The following is a 23,483-nucleotide window of genomic DNA, read 5'->3' as shown; positions in this document are numbered from 1 at the left end:
ATCATGTTAACCTTTTATTAAAGCTAGAGAAAAGAAGAAAAAACAGTTAAAAGTATTTGAAATTTAAAATGTGTTAAGGGAGGCTTTAGTTTTAACAATATTCCCTTTTTCTTTAGCTGTATCTAGCGTTCAGAAGGAAAAAGTCCATGTTGCTTGACAGTATCTTGGATTTTACCAAAGATAGTACTGTAATAACTGTCCTTTTGAGGAAAAGAGCAGAAGTAGCTGAGATTGGCTGGAGATGTCTTTGCTGCTGCTGCTGTTAAAGTCCAATCTTAGAAGGAAAAGCCCCCTTGTTTGACAGCCTCTCCAAAGATGATGGTACAGTAACTGTTATCCGAGGTGGTGTTTGGGATTCATGTGGAGCTTGTTGGGGTGATGATCTAGGTCCCCGTCCCCCCCTCAGGATCAGGGTGACTTCCTGTTTGTTTTAAACCTGCTGCCTATTAATTTCATTTTGTGACCTTGTGGTTCTTGTGTTATGAGAAGAAGTAACACTTGCCTATTTACTTTCTCCACACCAGTCATGAGTTTATAGACCTATCCTATCGCCCCTTAACTTTCCAAGCTGAAAAGTCCTTATTAATCATTCCTCCTATGGAAGCTGTTCCATACCCCTGATAATTTTTGTTGCCCTTTTCTGAACCTTTCCCAATTCCAAAATATCCTTTTTGATGGGGTGACCACATCTGCATGCAGTATTCAAGATGTAGGTGTACTATGGATCTAAACAGGCAATATTTATGATTCCTTATGGCACCTTAGAGACTAACCAATTTATTTGAGCAAGAGCTTTCGTGAGCTACAGCTCACTTCATCGGATGCATACCGTGGAAACTGCAGCAGACTTTATATACACACAGAGAATATGAAACAATACCTCCTCCCACCCCACTGTCCTGCTGGTAATAGCTTATCTAAAGTGATCATCAAGTTGGGCCACTTCCAGCACAAATCCAGGGTTTCTCGCCCTCCACCCCACCACACAAATTCAATCTCCTGCTGGTGATAGCCCATCCAAAGTGTCATTTTGTCACTTAGGGGAATGAGGCTAGGCTTCACACACTTTGCACTGCCTGAGTCACAAAGGGAGTGGAACAGGACAGAAACTGTATCAGTGTATGGTGTTTGAAGAAACTGGGAAGGAGTTATTAGTGAAGTCTTTGTAGCTGCAGAATGTTTGTTGTCTCTCTCTGAAACACTTTTCCAGGACATCAGTACCATGAGAAAACCACAGAATACTGTATTGTGTACACACCCTGACTTGAAGGCCCCTTATAAACACCTTCAGTATTATCACTTACAAATAGAATGAAAAGCCACACCAGGACGAAGGGCAGAAAGGTGAGAATTAAGAGCCTAAGGATATTAAGAGTAACAGCCGTGTTAGTCTGTATTCGCAAAAAGAAAAGGAGTACTTGTGGCACCTTAGAGGTGCCACAAGTACTCCTTCTCTTTTTAAGGGTATTAAGATACACATAAATATTACGTCTTACATAAAATGTTCACAAAGGAGCAGTTCATTCCTTTCCAATCCCTCAGCTTTTTCTCAGTTTTCTGCTCTGAGAAGCAAGATCAATTCCAGTTCTTTCAGTTCACATTCGTAAAGCTTTGAGACTGAAAATCTCTGCATCTCCCACTAAGTCTTGGTTAGTGCTGCTGAACCGCCTGCCATGCAACTGGCAGCCCCTTCACAGCCTCAGTTGCCTTGGCACTCTCCATTATTTGCTAATATAGGGATATGAAATATCTATCATTGTATCAGGAAAGTTGAATGTGTGTATTAAGCTTTGCCATCCCTCTGCTCCATGATGGTCAATGTCAGTTAGATCTTGCTCCTCATACTTCTATTTCAGAGGTTCAGTTTGAGGACAACCACTTCCCTGGTCTCTGTTGTCTTCGAGATCCATTTCCAGCAGATCTGTTTGGAAGATTTCCATTTCAATAGCTATGGACAGACACTCTAGAAAAACAGTCTTATCTGTCTCATTGAAGTCTTCCTCTGTCATCTCCTCCTTGTTCATTTCTGGGACAGGACCCTCATGCACATCTTCGTGTCTCAGGCTTCCAGTGAGTAAAAAGGGAACAGACTTACCTTCAGCCAGTCCACCTACATGCCTACGCCCCTTGAATTCCTGCTGAGCATTGTACCCTAGCTCCAGCTGACAGACCTTTCTTTCCAGACCCTCCGCAGGAACCAACTTTTGGACATGTAATTCTGCAATCATTTCATCACCATGTTCCTGAAGTCGGTGTGTCCAAGTGGCATCCCCTGTTTCTTTCACAGAAAATGGACAGTGTGAGATCATTTGCCCATTGCAAGCTTCCCCCACCCTGCATTTGCCTTCACCCACTGATATTGTATGCATTTCCCAACTGCTCCGATTTTCTCTTAACTTGTCTCCATCCCACTCAATTGATGCCACATGATTTGTTGCAGATCTTTGTAATTTTCCCTCTGTTAAACCTCCATCGTCCCTATATGTATCTCTGTCCAAACCCATAACCTGCAATGAATTGGTATTAGGCCAACAGTTAGCCTGAGAGTTGTCAGAATTTGTACTATCTGGGGTTGGACTCTGGTTCTTGGACATGCTTGTATTTGCAAAAAAAAAAAAAGTATAGTTACAAGATTCCTTCCAGGGACTTTCTTGATCCTGCAATAACTCTCTGTATTCTTGGTTATTCTTACCACTTTGTCCTGTTCCTTTAATCCAAGCTAGATTTAACTCCAATTCTCCATCCTGCCCTTGACTGCCTTGCTCAAACATCACCCTCCCCCATTCCTCTTGTATTTTCTCTACAGCAACTTTGTCTACTGAATGTTCATTTATGATGTTCTGTGGCTCTTGTAGATCTTTGCTCCTTGCAAAAGGGCTCCATGACTTGTCATTACATTTGTTTTTATTTCGGTCTCCTGTGCACATATTGTTTTCAGCCTCAGACACAAATTCAGTCTTCTCTGCAACATGTCCTGCAGGTTCAGTAATACAGCTGCTTCGCATGTCTGGTTCCAAGGCCTTCTTGTGTCTCCAATTCCTACCATCAGGCAACACCCTCAAATATTTTTCTGCTTCTTTATGGCAATGGGAAGTTACTGGGCAGATTTGCCCTTTATCTTTGGGAGGATTTGCAGCCCCAGCTGAGCCTCCTTCATATTTCCATGCTTTCTTGTCTGAAATCGTCTCACTGTCTTGACAGGAGATGAGGTTCATGGTGTCTGATGTGGCATTGCAACCTAAGGCTCCTGTCCTTATTTCAGAGTGTTCCTGGGCTCTGTCCTGCTGCAGCAAGTTGTCCACACTATCCAGAACACAGGAGAAGCTGTCACTGTAAAGATGATGTCTGTTTTGACTTGAAGCCTCTTTCAAGGCTGAAACAAAGAACAGAAAGTAAGACAAAGAAATACCAAATCTTGCTTTGCTCTCTGTCCCTGTTCCCTCCCTACTGCATGTGTCTATATAGTCACAGTCCTTGTGCAGCACACACCCCTACATTAATATTCCATCTGTCCTGTGTCCTAGTTCTTATGAGCCCTTCTTGACATTTTTCTTTCCACGGCGGAAGCCAGGTTATCCCCAGTTCTAGTGTGGTAGCCAGGAGCAAGTCCCTGTGACTGTTCTTTGAAAGCTCTGTCACATGCTCCCTCTGGCTTATCCCCAACAAAAAAACATATTTGAAGAGTTAAAAATGGCCTTTGGGGCTGGTTTGATCAGAGGAGCCAAAGCAAGCAGATGGGCAGGATGCCTGGCTTTAAAATGAGCACATTAACGATTTGTCCTGAACATAAAAGCTCTTTTGTTTTTAACACTTGAAAAGCAACAACTAACATGCAGCCCTGAGATGACATCACGGCTGTAAAATGGGATTTTATTTCCACCACACTAGCCAGTGGGAAATGTTTGGCCTACAATCAGATCGGGAAGAGAGAGAGAATGCGGAGACAGGCAGAAGTAAGATATTTCAACATAGGAATACTGGAATTTACCACAAACAACATATGGAAAGTTGTTTGAACAGGAAAGCATAAAGATGCCTATAGATGTGAGAGACCATAAGAGCATTCCCATGCCAGAAGGCAACTGGCTCCCTGGTATCGAGCAGTGAGTTTCAGCTGGCCTCACCAGCTCAGGTTTACTCTAACTCTTCATTGTAATAATCTGTATCTAAAAGGTGTCACGTTATAGGTCATTGGAAAACCAATAACACTCTCATCACTAATATTTTTGCATGATGTTTGTAAAGTAAACCCAGAAAGGATTATTCAGCTATGCTGAAATTATGACTAAAATGCATTTAAATCAAGCATGTCAAGGGGAGATGAAAAACAGTTTTTTCCCCAGACAAAGGAATGCGGTGCCACTTGTTTGAATGCATCTCCCATATAAATTGAGCAACGTGTGACCAATGAAAAGTACATTTGTATGCCAGGCAAACAAAATCATCAGAAGAGCAAGTATGGGGGAAATGATTACTTAATTTCAACGAAAAGGAGTACTTGTGGCACCTTAGAGACTAACCAATTTATTTGAGCATAGGCTTTTGTGAGGTACAGCTCACTTCATCGGATGCATAAAGTGGGAAGTACAGTGAGATTTTATATACACACAGACCATGAAAAAATACACATTGTAAGGAGAGCGATCACTTAAGATGAGCTATTACCAGCAGGAGAGTGGGGTGGGGGGGAGAGAAAACCTTTTGAAGTGGAAAGAAAAGGAGTACTTGTGGCACCTTAGAGACTAACCAATTTATTTGACAGGTTTCAGAGTAACAGCCGTGTTAGTCTGTATTCACAAAAAGAAAAGGAGTACTTGTGGCACCTTAGAGACTAACCAATTTATTAGAGCATAAGCTTTCGTGAGCTACAGCTCACTTCCTCAGATGCATATCGTGGAAACTGCAGCAGGCTTTATATATACACAGAGAATATGAAACAATACCTACTCCCACCCCACTGTCCTGCTGGTAATAGCTTATCTAAAGTGATCATCAGGTGGGCCATTTCCAGCACAAATCCAGGTTTTCTCACCCTCCACCCCCCCACACAAATTCACTCTCCTGCTGGTGATAGCCCATAGTTGGGCTATTTATTGATAATAAAGTTCCTGCAGGAAATGGCCCAACTTTATTATCATGCACATTGTGTAAAGAGTTGTCACTTTGGATGGGCTATCACCAGCAGGAGAGTGAATTTGTGTGGGGGGGTGGAGGGTGAGAAAACCTGGATTTGTGCTGGAAATGGCCCAACCTGATGATCACTTTAGATAAGCTATTACCAGCTGGACAGTGGGGTGGGAGGAGGTATTTTTTCATATTCTCTGTGTATATATAAAGTCTGCTGCAGTTTCCACTGCATGCATCTGAGGAAGTGAGCTGTAGCTCACGAAAGCTCATGCTCAAATAAATTGGTTAGTCTCTAAGGTGCCACAAGTACTCCTTTTCTTTTTGCGAATACAGACTAACACGGCTGTTACTCTGAAACCTTTTGAAGTGATAATCAAGGTGGGCCGTTTCCAGGAGTTAACAAGAATGTCTGAGGAACAGTGGGAGGGAAGAGAGGGATAAAGAAGGGGCTGAAGACAACATCCCAGGAAGACTTTCTGCCTCATGAAGCAGGGTCAATGAACTTTGAGAGAGACTTTTCAAAGTTTTACTGGACTATACAGAGAGGTGAAAAGAGCCCCTAAGTTATTCTTCACCTGAAGAGACAAGGAAAACCCCAGCACCTTGGACTCTGTGGGGATCGTGACTAAGAGCTAGTGAGCTGTTGCAGGAAAAGGAAGACTGGTGAGAAAACTGGTATCAGGACTGTGAGCCACAGCAACCCAGCATTTAAGGCACGCAAAGTTCCAAGGCAGGCGGTAACAACCCCTTATTGATCTGGACTGAACCCCAAAACATCACAAAATGCTTTAAAAAAAGCCAACAGCAGTCAACAGAGGGGAAGTTACAGGCCTGGCGACTGTAAACATTTTTGGTGAAGATAATCTGTCCTCTCTTTAGTAGAGGATAAGGACCTAACAGTGCTGACTTTGGTCTGTTTTAGGATGGAACCCAGTTTCTACTCACCTTTGGTGACTGCCTGCTGCAGAACAGCCAGAACCATTTCTTCATAAATATTTTCAACATTGATGATGCCACTGAAGTCAGCAAACACGTAATTTTCATACTTGGGCAGCTCCTACCAAAGGAGGTAGAAGAGAGGGAAATCAGCCAGCATCAGTTACCACACACACACACACACACACACACAGACAGAGATAGGCAGGGCCAGCCTTGGATTACACAGCACCTGAAGTGAGCCAAGATATGGTGTTCTGCCCCCACCTCGGAATAAATAGTCACCTGAAATTCCAATGGCACCCTGTAGTTTCTGGCACCTGAACTGCCTGTCCAACCTTTAATGCTGGTCCTGCACAATGTTTTATGTGTATTTACAGGTTCAGAAGGAAAGTGGAGCCTCATGGTTAAACAGCCAGAATGGAAAGTGTTCAATGGAATTAGTTCAAACTCCCCAGAAGTCTGGGGGAAAGTTAACCAAGTTTAGGATCAAGCTTCCCAGACTCCTGATCACTAGAGACAAAGTTTAAATCTCATCAGGACACAGTGCCCTGTACCACCAATAGCCCACTGACATGCACCAGGACTACCTTCAAAGGGAGTCAAACTTACCATTGTCCTAGTACAAGGTACTGAGTTAGGCTGGTAGCAGAGCAGAAAAATGATAAAACGAAATGGAAAATTTTGGGGAAACATTTACATGGTAGTAAGAGTCATGATGTGAAATAAAAATAGATTCATGGCCCTCTGGAGGGAGTTTATTGGCTGCCTGGTGAGAGTGGCCTGCATTTTGGTGGCACTGAAGAACCTGTAATATTGCTTAAAGCCTCTCCTCTCTTTGGAGTCACAGTCCAGCCCTGCCACTCTGGAACGCTATAATGAAAGGTCAGACTAAATGATCTAATGATCCCTTCTGGTCTTAAATTCTATGAAAGTCACTGAGGGGAAGGGGATCTCCTATCAGCCCCCTGAAGTTCACTGAGCTAGCAAAGCTTTTCTGAAGAATAAAATGGAATAGTTTGATAAGATAAAATCAGCTCGTATGAGCTTCATCAGTTCACTATGGGGTTTGGGTCCCTTCACCTTCATTCAGAATCAGGCCTCACCAGTTTACATCTGGGCTCCAGATTCTTCAGCAGAAAGGGAAGAAAGATCTGAACCAGCCACTCTTGTGCAAACTGCTTCCTGGTGGAACTGCTGTCATAGTCAAATTTCTGAAAACCAACCACAACCAAATTGAAAAAGGAATCAGCGCAACAGTCAGGAAACTTCCCCACAACAACTTCTGCATTTGTCCACCTAGAGCAGCTCAGGACTGGATCATGTGAGGAACACAGTGTCCAAGGCAGCACACAGAGCAGAAAAGCCAACAAGTGCAGGGAGAATATGATCCAAAGAAATAGGACTTTATACAAAGAGAAGGTAAGAATATCACACACCTTACCTTCAGCACACGAGTTTTGATCTTTTCCAGAGTCTGGGTGATTTGGCTGTGGTTGGTTGCCAAGCTCAGATGTTGCTCTGAAAGCTGATGGAATGTATGGACCGAATTCTGCATTAGCTACAAAAGAAAAAAATTGTTAGATGAGTAGGGGAGCCAGCACATTCAGAGACCACAGTCAGGACTCAGTTCCACGTCTTCAGCAGCCACCCTCTGGATAATGCAGCCTGCTTTCTCTCTAAGATTGGTTAAATAATCTCTTCATACCCTGCTGATGCCCAAGGGAAAAAGCAGACCCCACACAAATTAAAGGTAAAAATAGATCAGCTCAGAGCTTAACACTCAGGGAATGAATGCACTGCCCCTTCCCTTCATCTCCGCTAAGAGGTTGCTTCACCCCAATCTGTTCTCTCAAAGTATCACCACTTACCTGCTGCATGAGGTTTTGGGCTCTGAGGACTAAACTTGCCACACCATGAAAGCCAAATCTTTCCTTCAGTCCCTGCAGACTGTCTTTGTAGAGATTAGCCTTCTCGTAACATGGCTCCATGAATTCAGGTTTCCAGGGCATTTCCCCAAGTGTGAGAATCTGCATCAGACAAGTAGTCAGCTAGTTAAGGTCTGTACAGTGCCTAGAGGCAGTGAAAGCTTACCTACATGCTAAGAATTAATATTTTATGGGAAAGGATCTGAGTTAAAGCCATTATCCATGTCCAAGCAATATAAAACTGAAAAGAAGGCATCTCTTTGCAGAAGGACATTGACTACTTGTCTCTGGAGCCATGTTTGTCCCACAAAACCTGTTTATGGGTGATCCATGAACAGGCAGTGGAATATCGAGCAGACTCTGAGACAAGTTCAGAAGCCATATTCTTGTCTAACAAAGTTGCCTCCCTTTATCAAGCTGCCTCTGTGGTGTAGTCACATTCAAAACAGCATGTGGCACTGACCTGAATGAATTGCACTGTGCAGTTACAACAGCAGCTAGGTGAAAGTTACAAGAGCTCACAATCTGCATAGTTCAGGGCATAATCTCCTCTCTAGCTGGGGGTCAGGGAGAATTTTCCTCCCATTGTACAGACCTGCACAATTCAGAGACATCATTGTGATGAGGAGATTACAAGTTATTATACATTGGTTACTGTTGGAGGCAGGATACTGGAGTAGGTGGATCACTGGTGTTCCGGGGTCTATGGGACAGATGGAATTAAGTTGCCATCCACAATACTGAAAGCAGACATGTAATGTGGTCTCCAGGGGAATAAGACAAAATGGTCCCTCTGTCATATCGTCTATATCTTACCTCTTCCTGGAAGACAGTGGTAGGCCAACTCTGCACATGTCTGATCATCTCATCAATTCTGTCTGTGAAGAGCGAACGCACCACATCAAATCCTAAACTGATGGGGCATATGAGCTCCTCCATCACACAGTCCAGGTCAGGCTCTACTCCTTGGCGACAGCAGGATTCCACTGAGCTCTGGACCACCACTGCCAAGGTAGAAACCCCTCAATTAGCCTGACAGAGTCACAGCGGAAATCAGGTTGCCCTGGATTAATCAGGCTCAAGGAGACAACTGCAGGGTCTTGGAATGTGAAATACTCATCCATCCACCTATCCTTTATTTTGGATGTGCCCATCCCCGCAGTTTCTGTGAATCTAGGGTACCCATCAAATAGCATCTAATCATAAATACTGTAATCAAGATTCACATAAAACAGTAAGACATAATGAACTCATCCCCCAATCCAACCTCTCCAGTGGCAGATAATGCTGCACACGCTGCTTAAAATTTCACATACAATTGAGAGAGTTAGAATTCTAAAGCAAAGTAAATCCCGTGGATTAACAGAAGAGAACCAAACACCCCATCCCTTCACCCCCTTTCCTCTAACCTTGGAGTTTTATAGATATCTGATCCTTTAAAATCAGCATCTGATCCAGATCAGGGCGAATCTTCTTTTCCAATTGAATGTGGAGTTTCTCATTTTCCCTCTGAAAATCCAGGAATTCGCTGGAGACCTGGCTGAGGACCAATGTATAAACCTCCTCTAGGAACTGACCACCCAGAGCAGGGACCAGATCAGCAAAAGGGGAGGAGAAAACAGGAAAAATAAGAGGCATCATACAGGCCAGGTGCAGAGATCAGGAGAAGTTTCTGGTTGTGCTGCTGGGTGCACAGTCTTTGTCAGGTCATTCTGCTTGTAGCTGATTAGTGCACTGTCTTCTACCTATATTACATCTGTAAGCATGGGGCTCTAATTGACTCTTACAGAGCCAGCTGACCCAACTCAAAGGCCAGTCCAATCACTCCTGGGGCATCATTTACTTGGTAGCTACATGTAGACAGCAGGACGCTCTTCACTCCCCACAAATACCCCGTTTAAATTTTGCACAACACACTACATCAAAGGCAGCAGTTTCACAGGATACATGAAAGGCAGAGGCTGTGGGTTGGATTTTGAGAGCAGTAGCTAGTGGAGCTGTTCTTTGTGTTTATTTGTCTGTCGCAGAGCAAAGTACAAACTCCTAATGTGCTCTCCGAAACCATAGTCTAAAAAGTTAGCTGAGTGTCACTCATTAGTTCCTGAAACATCACTGTTTGGGTTTAGATGTAAGCATTGCTCTGTGGACTTACCTGGCACCAGATCTGTTTCTTCCTACTTTCTGACCCTTTGAGATTTGGGGGGACCTGAGACTGCAGCACTGGAAGCAAATCCTCCATCAGCACATTACTGAGAATCTAAACCCAAAGAAAAAGACCATCTTCATCAAGTTACCAGCACAGAGCATGTATTAAATACTCCAGCTTTGGAATGCTCAGCACTTTACAAACCTCAGGCTCTGTTCCCAGGAGGAGATCCCCTGCTCCGTAACTACTTTTCTCTTGCCTATAAAATCGCACAGCTTCCAGGAAAGCCTCTACTTCAAAGGAGTCCTGTCTCTGTAAAACTGAACCCGAAATACAAGTTAGTCCCAGCAACATAGCTGAGGTTAATCAGAAAAGTCCAATCCATTCTTAGCACATCCAAATCTGGCTATATGTAACTAAGCTTGCTGGTTACAAGCAGTGCTTAAATGCTATGGCAATAAGTGCTATATAAAACCTATGATAGAGACTAACATTACACAAATAACAAAGAATGGGGAAGAACCTCTGGAAATCTCTGTGGATCTGAATGCACAAGCCTCTCCCTTTAAAGAAATGAAAGCCTAACTGCCTGAACTTGCTCAAATTTAAAAACCATAAATTCAATCCAGGGAAGAATAGAAAATGTAGGAAATTTTTACACTCTTTGGACTTTCATCAGTATCACATTCGTATCTGATTCACTGGGCCCTCAATTCACAGGTGATGCCTCACTGAATGGACTCCACACGATTTTAGGAAAGGATCCTCATGTCAGTAGCGAACTCCTGTGGTCAGCCCCATTTGCAGATGTTGCCTCAGGTCTAGTGATGCAGGAGCTTCCAGGTGTTACCTGTGCTGCAATATCGGATCCCATCTTGAAGGATGGCTTTCCAGGTGTGCTGGGATTTTGCAGAGTTTGTGCAGAAACAGAAGGACTTTCGGAACGGATGGTAAAGGAACAGCAGAAACTCTTCTGGAGGCCCATTTAAGGGGTCTTGGTCTTGGTGGGTGTAGTCAACTTGAAAAGAAAAGCACAGAACATGCTTCCAACGAGTTAGAATTATTTCTAGAAATACTGTGTAATGTCTCCACAGCTCTTAATGATCCTAGTGTCTCTCACTGACAGCTGCCATTTTACTGCCAGAAAGAAATCCTGTCTGCTGACAGACACCTGAGCACCAGCAACTTCTAAGATGTCAGAGGGAACTACATGTGATCATTACCTGCTAAGATTCGGCCCATAATTTGAGACATAATTTGGGAGGTTTAGATTGGATATTAGGAAAAACTTTTTCACTAAGAGGGTGGTGAAACACTGGAATGCGTTACCTAGGGAGGTGGTAGAATCTCCTTCCTTAGAGGTTTTTAAGGTCAGGCTTGACAAAGCCCTGGCTGGGATGATTTAACTGGGAATTGGTCCTGCTTTGAGCAGGGGGTTGGACTAGATGACCTTCTGGGGTCCCTTCCAACCCTGATATTCTATGATTCTACATCTGAATGCACTGAGTTAGGCTAGAGACTTGCACAGTCACTTTAAGGCATGTTCATTTTTGTAGTTAGTATTTACTAGAAAATATTGTGCCAAAATTGTACACTAGGGATTTTTTCTATTCTGCCATTAACAAAATCTGTTCTGTTCTGAAAGTGATTATTGAAGTCTCACTTCCTTTCTTCAGCAGACAGGAAAAATTCCTGCTTCATTAGAAATTTTTAATTTGTATTGTATGAAATAAAAAGATTTTACATATCGTTACAAATAGATGGAACTTTTAGGGCACATTGCCACTTTCTTTTCAGAGCTGGCAAGTAGCACTGAGAAATGGAACAGAGCAGCTGTCTCAAATGAGTTCAGGGATTGGCAACATCTCTCTGCATCTGCTTCTAATTTCATGTCACTTCACTGTGAAACCTGGGTTCTTCATCTGGCTGAATAAAGCCCTGTAACCCACCAACAGTACTAAATGTACTCCTTCTAAAGAGAGAAAAAGGAGGGACAGAACAGCATGGCAAAAAGGAAACAGGTTTAAACAGCATGAGGTCCTGAAAACCTTATGTTTTAGAGACATCAGCATGTTCAATTTATTTTGTGGTCTCTAACTTTGAACAGTACAGCAGCCCCATGAGCAATGGAGCCTCTGTGTATGTATAATCAATATTCTTTCTATATGTTGGACTTTGCCAGCCTTACAACAAAAAAGAGAAAGTCCAGAATTCAGACATGGAGCCCTTTCTATTTAGAGGTGGTGTTGCTGAAGAGTTCTTGAAGTCGCTGTTTTGTGTAATGCTGTGAGGGGCCAGTAAGACACTGTTCCCTTCTGGGTTGCGGCACATTTCTCAAATGGGGCACATCACAGACCTACCTACTAATCCCTGGCAGAGACTGTCAATCAGCCTGGTATATTCGCTCAGTGAGGTCACCAGCAAGTATCCAGACAGAGTGGTGGATCCTCTGGGCTTATATCCTCTCCCCTGGGCCTGGAAAAGAAATCCAGACAGAACTATCTTAATGAGGGCTCAAGGGCAGAATTCCTCACACACACCTTGCTGCTAGTATTTAGGGTCAGCAAGTCTCTTTCTCTAAACTGCACTCACTGACAGTATACAGCCACCTCTGGAGGTAGAATTCAGTAGCTGTGTAACAAACACCACACATTCATTTTGGAGAGGAAATGAAGGAGGAGAATGTAATCCTATAAGCCAGAAGGAGGAATTTGGGCAAGGAGGGGGCGCAGAACATAAACTTTCTGAAACAGTGGGACACACTGTCAGATGTCTGGGTGTACGTGTGTCTGCAGGAAACACACCTGAATGGGGTAAGAGTATGTAAGATCCATATACATTTTACAACCCATAAAGTGGGGACAAACGCAGCTGAAGTAGCACATTTACCTCTTTACTATCAAACCACTCCAGGGTATAGTTTCCCAGCAAAATTAAATAACTCTTCTTCCACTTGCAGGTGTCCCCAGTATACTGCATCAGGAATCCCTCATGCAGAAGAGCATCAGGTGGCTTCTGGAGCTGAGAATGGATAAGAGAGGACAGGAAACAAGTCCCAGTGAAAGTGCAGATGCAATTGTAAACTCTTTGGGACAGAGACCATGTCATCTGTGTCTCTGCAGTGCTTAGCACAAGGGGACCCTGACTGGGGACTTTGGCTGCTACCACAATAAAAATAATGGGACAACTGAACGATGACAGCTAGCAGACACTGAAAGCAAATAAAACACCTACATTAACACACAGACACACACACGCCCTGTAATTACAGTCAGTAGCTCTGAAGGGGACTTACAAGGTCTTTCAGTCTAACCAGAGGAGAGGTCACAGTTTATCGGCTCCATCTGTGTATATAAAATTATAAAACTGTACGTAGTGTGGAATTGCAGTGCTATAGCCACGTTCATCCCAGGATTATTAGAGAGATATGCAGAGGTGTTAACAGCCCACTTCACCATGAATGGTCTCTTGCAACATGTGTTAACTCCTTATGCTTAACAATCTGTTCCACCTTGTATTTGTCTGTAATGCTCTGAGTACCCTTCCCAGACCTGAAGAAGAGCTCTGTGTAAGCTTGGAAACTTCTCTCTTTCACCAGCAGATGTAGGTCCAGTAAAATATATTACCTCACCCACCTTGTTTCTTTAGTATGGAATGAAAGATAGCAAGTAACACAGAGTGGCAATTTTTAAACCTTCCTAGTGGCAGCAGGGCAGCAGTGAAGATTAGAATTTGGGAGTTGCCACCTCCTATTCCCATGCTCGGGCCACCAGGGCATGTATCCTCATGCTTGATTCATTCAGCAACACACACAATTATGTGTCAGATTAATAGCCCTAAAGAATCTCAAGATGCTAGAGAGAATGAGGGAGGAAGACAAAGTTGTCTTCAGATCAGGGAGAAGACAACAGCTCAGGGGTGTGTGGGAAAAAGAAAGCTCCCAGAACACTAGTAACAGCCATTCATTGTCCTCTCTCCAAGCTCACAGCTCCTACAGGAGTCAGTGGGGATCAGTGAGGGAGGGAAAAAGAGGGGGTGGTGTGCAGGAAGAGAAGGCCTTTTGAATTATCTGAAACTTTAGTCAGTCCCTCAAAAGTGAACTGAGCCATCCCACCACTGGCCTCCGACATGCAGAAATTGCCCCTACACACACACAGATCAACCATTGTAATCTGCATTTTAAAATATGTCCCTAAAGACCTATTTCCAGGGCATGAGAAGCCAAAGAAGCCCCTATTGTTAGGTCAGTGATCCAATAAGCTATTACCAACAGGAGAGTGGGGTTTTGGGAGGGAGGGGGGGTAGAAAACCTGGATTTGTGCTGGAAATGGCCCACCTTGATTATCATACACATTGTAAAGAGAGGGATCACTTTAGATAAGCTATTACCAGCAGGAGAGTGGGGTAGGGGGAGAGAAAACCTTTTGTAGCGATAAACACCCATTTTTTCATGGTCTGTGTGTATAAAAACATCTTCTGTATTTTCCACGGTATGCATCCGATGAAGTGAGCTGTAGCTCACGAAAGCTTATGCTCAAATAAATTGGTTAGTAGCTAAGGTGCCACAAGTACTCCTTTTCTTTTTACACCCTAGCAAATAATTACATGAGACTGCTAGAGTCTAGGAAGAAGCAGCTGTAGTTTCCATATTACAGCAACTGCTAAGAGAACGTTTGTTTCTGGGGGAATGGAGCCATGAAAAGGTGCCCTTGGGATCAGGTGTTTGTAGTAGGGGCAGTGTGTCATGTACAGGAAGTGTGATACTTACTTTGCTCTGCAGCAGCTGTAGAGCAGGTTTGCCTTGCGGGTCCAGCTCCTTTGAGACCCGTCTCAGAAAGGTGGTTGCAAGTTGCCTCTGATAATAGGGCATGAAATTCTTCACTGTGGCATCTGTGCGACCTGGGAAGCGAGAACAGAGATGACCATGGTGTTTCAGTGCTCTCCCAAGTGAGGTAATGCAAGCTTCTATGTCTGATTAGCATTGTTCCTTCACCCAGTAGCTTGTGAATTACCAGTGTGGGCCGCCAAGGATAAGGCCAACAAGTTCAAATCCAGATCCAAACTTATCCAAAGTTCATGAGCACCCCAATGTGGGAGTTCTAATCTGGGCTCTCTCTACACAAATTCTAGACTCATAGGTTCACTGTAAGGCTACAACCAGATTCTAACAGCTACTTATGCTCATCAGAGGAGGAATCAGAACAAACAACATGCAGACAGCCAATGCTGGGGAACCCTTTGACTCTAAAAGTGCCTGGGAGATGCATGCTACAGGCCTTTATGTCCCTCTATTCACTGATGCGTACAGTGTGCCTACCAAACATAAGGAGGAGCATGTTCAGCTGGCATGGGGGAAGGAAACTTGTGTCACCCTGCAATGACTTCTGCAGCTGAGCAAGGAGCAGCAGCACTGATAGGTTCTGACAAGAGATTCCATCTAACCTTCTTTGACCAAGGAACACTGACATGATGCACGGTGTGCAGATGCGGGGCAGGAATCTTCTACTTCCATTGAGGAATGTGGGGAGCACCACAACAGAGGAGCCAGACTTGAGATATAAGATTTACTATAGCATCTCTGATGTTATTACATTTATATTATGGTAGCACCCAAGGACCCCAGTCAAGACTGGGACCCCATTGTGGTAGCTGTTGTACAAATGTAGAAAGGAGATGCTCCCCATCCTGGAAAGCTTACAGGCCCTGGCCTGACAGTAAGTTTATTTTGGAAGAGTCTTGCCACTGCCCCACCAGTATCTAGTATGGGAAGAACCAGAAGGTTTCTTCCAACCTACAGTCACAGATCATAGAATATCAGGGTTGGAAGGGACCTCAGGAGGTCATCTAGTCCCACCCCCTGCTCAAAAGCAGGACCAATCCCCAATTAAATCATTAAATCATAATATGATTGCCAGACATTTTAGCTTCACACTGTCCTAAGAGGTAGCTTAGTGTGATTTTGCAGTAGGGAAACTGAAGCAGAGAAATATGAAGAAACCTTCCCATGGTCAACCACAGCCTGGAGAACCCAGGTACCCCCACTGCCAGTTCCCTATTGTAACCACTAGATCACACTCCTGAACTGCTGTACTTCTACACTGCGGGAAGCAAAAGCCAACCAAAATAGCCTGTGAAAATGGCAAACAGTGAAGCACCCACAAAAGCTTATGCTCTAATCAATTTGTTAGTCTCTAAGGTGCCACAAGTACTCCTGTTCTTTTTGTGGATACAGACTAACACGGCTGCTCCTCTAAAACCAGTGAAGCATTAGAAAGATGGCTCTGAATGTTAGAGGGTCTGATGCAATTAAAAGATAAAAGATTCCTATGTGCCATTGCTTTTCCAAACAGATTCTCTCTATAGTCTAGAAGAGGAGATTAAAACGAGAGAGCAAATTCACTAATAACTGAGAAGCTGTTGAAAGGTCATGCCTGCATTCTATTGTGACCTCAGGCAAAGCGGACAATGCTGTCACAGTATGAATTTCTGAAGATTTCCTGTGATACATTCCCCAGCCCACCCCCCTTTAGCCTGGAGACTCATGAAGAGGCAAAGAGAAAAATGTGGCTCAAACAGTGAGCGGGGGAAAGAATGACGAAAGTATAAAAACAAGACATTTCCCATCTTTCTCTCTCTCTCTCTCTCTCACACACACACACACACACACATATATAGGAGGGGGACAAGAGAAAGGCACTCAGAGGCCATTCCCACTGTCAGACTAATTGTGTGTGTGTTGCCTGCATATTCTAATGCCTTTAAACTGTTGGCTGATTTACTATGGAAAAGAAAAGTAATCAAACCCTAAATTAGATTTTGTATTTCACAGCCCAAATGTGAGCTCAGTGAGCACTCAGCCAGCATTAGTAGCTTTCCAAAAATTCATAACAAGTTGTGGGATGTGCTCATACTGACCGCTGGAAAAGTCTGCCAGCTTGTGGGAGGAAAGACAATGTATGCTACTGCACTACCCTCTTTATGGAGTCCTGGATTGAATTTGATGGTACCACTAAAGCTGCTTAAACAGACTTGATGGTGGAATTTCCAGTAAAGCCAATGATTGCAGTGGAGATTTCAAGTTCCTTTTGCCACAGCTACTCCGCCCAAGTAACACAAACAGCTTTAGCTGGAGTAACCACATCTGTGACCCAGCATAGCTGATGACCAATCAACCTCCTTTTCCATCACCATGCACCAATATGTGTTGTCATCTGCAGCTCTGCAAAATGAATGCAAACTACTACCAAATCAGAATAGCAGCATTTTACAACTACTTTGCACAGGTGTAAAGGACAACACAAGGTACCAGGCAGGGGACTTTCAGGGCCAACAGATGCAGTCAGTTAAACAGACCTCCCGTGCCCCGCCCTCTACCTCAAATGCAAAAATATGAAAAGTGTGCACCTGAAATAAGCGTGGAAGAGCTTGACACCACTGTACTAAGGCCAGCAAAATGGGCCTCAGGAAGATGCTCTTAATAGTGCAAATAAGGCAACCACTTCCAAGGACCTAGGAGACTGATAAGTCAAAACCTTGGGGGACTGTCTTATTTTTTATCACACCAAATCATTACAGCAAGTTGCACAGAAAAATAGAAGCTGAGATTGAGTCCTCACTCACTCCAACACTTTATGGGAAGGCTCCTCATTTTTTAAAAATTTCCTGTGGGCTCATTCACCCTGCCCAGGGAGATGATGATGCAACAGCAGAAATTTCACCAGAGGTTAGAAGGACTTATCTGTGAGAGTTCACTAACAAAGTGACTCATTGATAAATTGGAGAGGATTCAGAGAAGAGCCATGATAATGATTAAAGGATTAGAAAAAAATGCATTACAGTGACAGACTAAAAGAACACAATCTATTCAGCTTAATGAAGAGATTAAAGGATGACTTGATTACAGTCTATAAGTATCAATATGGGGAACAAATATTTAATAATAAGCTCTTCAGTCTACCAGAGAAAAGTCTAACATGATCCAATGGCTGGAAGTTGAAGCTAGACAAATTCCAGCTGACAATAAAGTGTAAAACTTGAACAGTGAGAGTAATTAACCATTGGAACAATTTACCAAGGGTCGTGGTAGATTCTCCACACTAACAATTTGTAAATCAAGATCAGATATTTTTCTAAATGATCTCCTCTAAAAATTATTTTTGGGAAGTTCTATTGCCTGTTTTATAGGGGGACAGATGATTATCACAATGGCCTTAGAATCTATACATCTACGAATGTGCTAGTGTTTAGTGAAACCATAATAAATACCTCAGGATAGTCATGTCTCTCTTATAAGCATCTCTCACCTGACCTAGATACCCTGTACATGCATTGGCAGCAGTGCCTAATGATCTAGATAGAGATTACGAACTAGTCTCGTCTCCCTGGCCCAGAATTCAGTAATGACTGCTGATGTGCAAACGCACCCTATGTAACAAATACACAAGTTAATTAAAGTTGGGACCCAGGAGAATACTCAACCTGTTGTGGAGCAAAAGGCATCTCCTGTTCTTATTTCCTGCCCACACTGGGTGTTTTTCCCATTTTACTTGTTTAACCTTGTACGGTCCCTTAAAAATGGCTGTGACCCATGCAGTCAGCTACATTTTGTTTTCCCTGTGGTTCCACACACTTATTACCAGGATGATGGTGGTTATGGATAATATTTTGAAGTAAACCATCACTGGCTAATTTCAGAAGAAACTAGATAAAGGCTCCTGGGGGATGCTGGGCACTGAACTCGCACTGAAGTTATTGGGAGTGGCAGGTGCTCAGCACCTCCCAGCAAAGTGCCCAGCAAAACAAAAGCCACTGAGTACATCCAAGTGATTTTAAACAGAGACTGTAGCTCCTGCAGCGCCACTGTAAGTCAGTCAGTGAGAGGGCAAGCAAGGTACCTGGCCTCGAGTCTATGCTAGCCAGGGTTGCTGCCCAACAGAAAAAGAACAGAGCTCCATGACAGGTGAACTTAAGCCAGCAACTTCAGCTGGTTAATTCACACTGCAACTCTGCTGTCAGCCTTAGAGGTGGCTATTGCCTAGATGGGAAAGGGATCCACTGAGGAAGACAGTGATCTCCATAAGTGAGGTGATCGAGGAATTATGTTTGGATGACAGAATCCTTTTGGAAAGAGGAGGCTACACCCATGTCAGAGAAGAAACACCACCCCACAAGACAAACAACTTGGCCATAGCTGTCCCTGTTGTATCTAAGAAGGAGTTAATCAAATTGCATTAGGGGTATATTTTGCCCCTTGATGTTTGACATCTGTGTTTTTACATTAGGTAAATACCACCCTAGTCACTTCAGCTGACTTCTTTCTCTCTCTCTTGCTGTATCCTTCACTCACCCTCTACAAGCCAGAGGTTTTTAAAGGTAATCTGAGAACTAACAGTTGTTCGGATTAGACATACAAAACCAAAGTTCTGTCCAGCCATGGTCACTAAAGGTCCTGTGTGCTGTTTGCATGAGCCCAGGCATTAACAATAGCGTCCTGGCCAAACTGCAGCTCAGACCATTACACCCTGTCTGCTCAAACTCGCTCAGGTAGGATCACAGAAATATAAAATGAGAAGAACAGATGCTCCAATACCTGCACCCCTACAGTCACAGGCAGTTACATGGGATACTCCCACCTGGTCCTAAGGTGCTACTTTTCAATGCTCCAGAGGGAACCAAATAACCCAAAGGTCGCTGCCAGGTCTTTTCTTTCTGTCCTAAACCATTGTGTCTAGTTGTGCTGTGAAACTCTGATTCTCAGTTTCCCCATCTGTAAAATAATAAAAGTAATTTTAGTACTAATACCACCAACCTTTCAAGGGAGTTATGGGGCTTATACAAGCCTATCTTACAAGGAGCTGTAAGGCTTAATGAATACTTAAAAAGCACTAAAAGAAAAGGAGTACTTGTGGCACCTTAGAGACTAACAAATTTATTTGAGCATAAGCTTTCGTGAGCTACAGCTCACTTCAAATAAATTTGTTAGTCTCTAAAGTGCCACAAGTACTATGCTCAAATACATTTGTTAGTCTCTACAGTGCCACAAGTACTCCTTTTCTTTTTGCGAATACAGACTAACACGGCTGCTACTCTGAAACCTGTCATTAAAAAGCACTGTACTTTTAAAGCCAACTATCATTACGCTCGCTTTGTTTCACCCATAGGTGCTTGTCCTGGCCCAGTGGAGAATGGATTCTTCTATATATAGTTTGTAAAACACTTTGGAGCTTGGAACACACCTGAAAGAGTCTCCGACACTACAGTAGAGAAATGGCCATGGGCAGAATAGGGCTGCAGCACAATTATTGCACAATTAAAAATGTGGTTCCAGTTCCTGTCTACAAGATGAAAGTTTGTCTTAGTTGCATTGTAACCAGATTCTCTGACATGGTAGTTTTGTAGTGTAGACAGGCCCTAAAAACAAAGATGAGTTGTTGGCTCAGATTACGACTCAGCTATTTTCAGACAAATTCTCCTGCTGCCCTTGTGAGCAGAGGCAAACTGGACTGATACCAGGATGGGAACCTTAGTGATTCAGTATCAGATAGATACTCGCATATGGTGCCAGGTTGTGATGTACAGCTGGAGCAATGTAGACAGATGTGATAACTTTACTGGTGCCTCTGTGCTCATAAAAGACTCATCAGCTCTGCTGGCAAGCATGGATTCTCAGCACCATATTATAGCTTGGCATAAATGTGAGTGCTGATATCTAACTGATGGCCAGGCTCCAACTTTTGAATTCCCATACGACACTAAGACTCACAAGTTACGTTACAGAGGTTCACCTGACTGTCATGTCATGTCAAGTTAGATTTGACCACTGTGTAGAACATTGTTGATCCATATTTCTTTCCAGCCTTAATGTTGTGATCAAATAAGCAACAGTTCAAACACGGGGGCAGGATCTTTTAACTGTCCCTCCCAACATGGTTGTAGGACTTGTGCATTTTCATTCCTGGTTTGTTTTTTTTTAAAATGTGGTTGCACTTCTGAAAACAGGTGGGGAAAGTCTTCTTTCCTTATTGTAGCAAATCTCTTTGCCATAAGCTTCCCTGCACAGAAGTCAGAGTAAGTAGTAACCACTATATCTGAAAGATCTGTAACATAACTTGTTTGGGACATTTATGTTTCAACTTGCTGTTGTCCACTAGATGAATCTTGAACCCCCTTCTCCAGTCCTCTTTATACAGCATCCCTGCCCCAGGGTTGGATTTATGGTAATCTACCATATCCCATGTCAGGCAACAACCTGCAGATACATCCACCTCAGATTACATGTTTATACACTGAACTAATTGTATGGTTTTATTTTTAAAAGGAACCATCACTCTGGAAATGGTAATCATCAAAGCTTTTCCTTACCTCTCAGGTACCTGCGCTGTCTTCCATCCAGTGGACTTGAATACCTTCCTCCCATCTTCCACTTTAATATCTTGCCTGTTTCCAATTCTTCCAGTCAGAGTCATGGGCAGAGAGGAGCTGCCTGGTAAAGTGATTTTTAGGCTCCAAGAGCAGCAGGGATTGTCTTTTTCTGTCACACTCGCCTTCAGATCATCAGCTCATAAATATTCAAATAATGTTTCTGTCTCACAGCAGTCCCTGCACCCACACCCCTACACACAAACAGGCCTTAAAGGGGCAGCAGCACTTAGTCCATGAACCCACACCCTGACACAGAAAGAGGCCTCAAAATATCCTTAAGCCTTTAATGTTAAAAAGGCTGTTTGGAGGTTCTGTTTTTGTTAACCGTGTGGTGTCTTTTGTGTCTGTGCTTGATATAACCCAAGCTCATACAGACTCCCTCCCTCTTGTAACAGGGTGGAACAAGCTCACAGAACATGGACATGATGGAACCTTGATTACACTGAAGAATGCAAATCCCAGATTGATTCAATAAACTGCAAAGTGCAAATTGCAATTTCTGTCCTAGCAAATCCTCTGCTTACAGACCTGAATAAGAGCTCTGCATAAGCTTGAAAGCTCGTCTCTTTCACCATCAGAAATTGGTCCAATAAAAAAATAACCTTACCCATTTTGTCTCCACTTACTATAAAGTAATGCTATGCAAAGGAAACAAAAAAGAATTTCTCTATCAAAGTCCTATTGCACCAAAATTTGGATTTCAGATGCTGAAGAGTCAAGAGCTATAAACTAACAGGCTGTAATGAACTAATTTATCCACGAATGTCCTACGCTCACTTAGGGCATCCTCCCGCTCTATAGCCTTCTATACACCATCCATACAGAGCATTTCACATGGGCTTCCTCCAACTGCACCAAAAGCCAGAGATAGTTCATCTGCAAATAAAGCACCAGTGACTGAATCTAGCAGTGCCACTGTGGGACTTTTCTGAAGTATTTCTGAACCCGAAAGCAACATTTATTTAAAGACTGATTTCGCATAGAAATACCACAGGTCAGTGCTCAGCACCTGCTCTCAACTCTCAGTTCCCTTCTGTACTTTGTTTCTCCTGATTAAGATTAATTCAGTAACCTTCCACTTTTAACATTATGTGACAGCCAGTTTCAGTGATACCCTCCAGGATATGTAGAAATAGGAAATCTTCCACCCTCTCTTTAAGCTGAAGCATTCAGCACTTACATTAGCTCCTGTGCTAGATAAAAAGCAAGATAACCCTTTATGCATGACAGAGCAGTAGGGATGATTAAATGAACAAATATAAAAGGGGCCTGAGAATCACCCAAAAGGTGATCCAGGACCACACAGCAAATGTGAAGAAAAGACATGCTTACAATGTTCTATAAAAAACATCACACACAACATCGGAGGGTAAGATGAAACAAACTTGCTTCTTCAGTATATTAGAGGAATTGTTTCCAGACACTTTCTGAGAACTCGGGTAGCTCAAAAACTGCTTATTAAAACATCCAGCTTGTAAGAGTCCTGAGCAAGGACATGCGCATTTCATATGTCTGAAGAGATGTGCGTTAGCAGTAACCAGGATTCTGGATGTTCAAAGTCCCATTCTGCACACATGCTCTATGTTAGTTTCCAAGTTTAATATGAATAAAATATGACTTCAGTTCTTTTTTATTCAGACCCAATTCCAAGGAGATCCCCACTTTCTCATGCTGCTTAAATAAATCCATGGCGAAATAGGTAGTTGCATCTTTTCTGTGAAGGATGCGCAATAAGAACCCTACTAATGGGGGTGGGATTGTTATTTAAAATAGTATTAAGGGAGTCTGAAAAATGACTTAACACAGCTGCATAAAGGTACCAGGTGCTTTACAAGGACAGCAAGTCTCATCCTCTGCGCCTAAGAGCGTCTATCCTCCGTGCCTAATCCTGGAAGGTGCTGTGTGCCTTCCAGTCCAACAAAAGG

At 43.2% G+C, this 23,483-nt stretch overlaps 1 protein-coding gene across 1 annotated transcript; it reads right to left on the bottom strand.

Annotated features, from left to right (window-relative positions):
• Positions 1-1,428: 1,428 nt before the first annotated feature.
• On the bottom strand, positions 1,429-21,934 carry NIBAN3 (niban apoptosis regulator 3). The gene is made up of 14 exons (XM_084609868.1): positions 21,499-21,934; positions 14,906-15,036; positions 13,027-13,158; positions 12,498-12,612; positions 10,988-11,155; positions 10,342-10,457; positions 10,144-10,248; positions 9,401-9,563; positions 8,808-8,995; positions 7,935-8,093; positions 7,508-7,624; positions 7,170-7,277; positions 6,073-6,184; positions 1,429-3,373 (listed from the first exon to the last, which is right to left on the bottom strand). The coding sequence occupies exons 1-14, from the start codon at positions 21,551-21,553 to the stop codon at positions 1,848-1,850; spliced, it is 3,195 nt and encodes a 1,064-aa protein (XP_084465994.1). The 5' UTR covers positions 21,554-21,934; the 3' UTR covers positions 1,429-1,847.
• Between the last annotated feature and the right edge of the window lie 1,549 nt (positions 21,935-23,483).

This window comes from Lepidochelys olivacea, assembly GCF_965140295.1.
Source record: "Lepidochelys olivacea isolate rLepOli2 genome assembly, chromosome: 20".
Classification (NCBI taxonomy): domain Eukaryota; kingdom Metazoa; phylum Chordata; order Testudines; family Cheloniidae; genus Lepidochelys; species Lepidochelys olivacea.
Note: the sequence above shows the minus strand (reverse complement) of the source record. Positions and strands in the feature narration are given on the sequence as shown.

Coding starts and splice junctions, on each gene's coding strand:
- NIBAN3 (XM_084609868.1), bottom strand. CDS start 21,553: ATGGGAGGAAGGTATTCAAGTCCACTGGATGGAAGACAGCGCAGGTAC. Junction 10,458..10,987: donor GATCCGATATTGCAGCACAG/GTAACACCTGGA, acceptor TTTCGGGTTCAG/TTTTACAGAGACAGGACTCC. Junction 6,185..7,169: donor TGGAGCCCAGATGTAAACTG/GTGAGGCCTGAT, acceptor CTCCTTTGGTAG/GAGCTGCCCAAGTATGAAAA.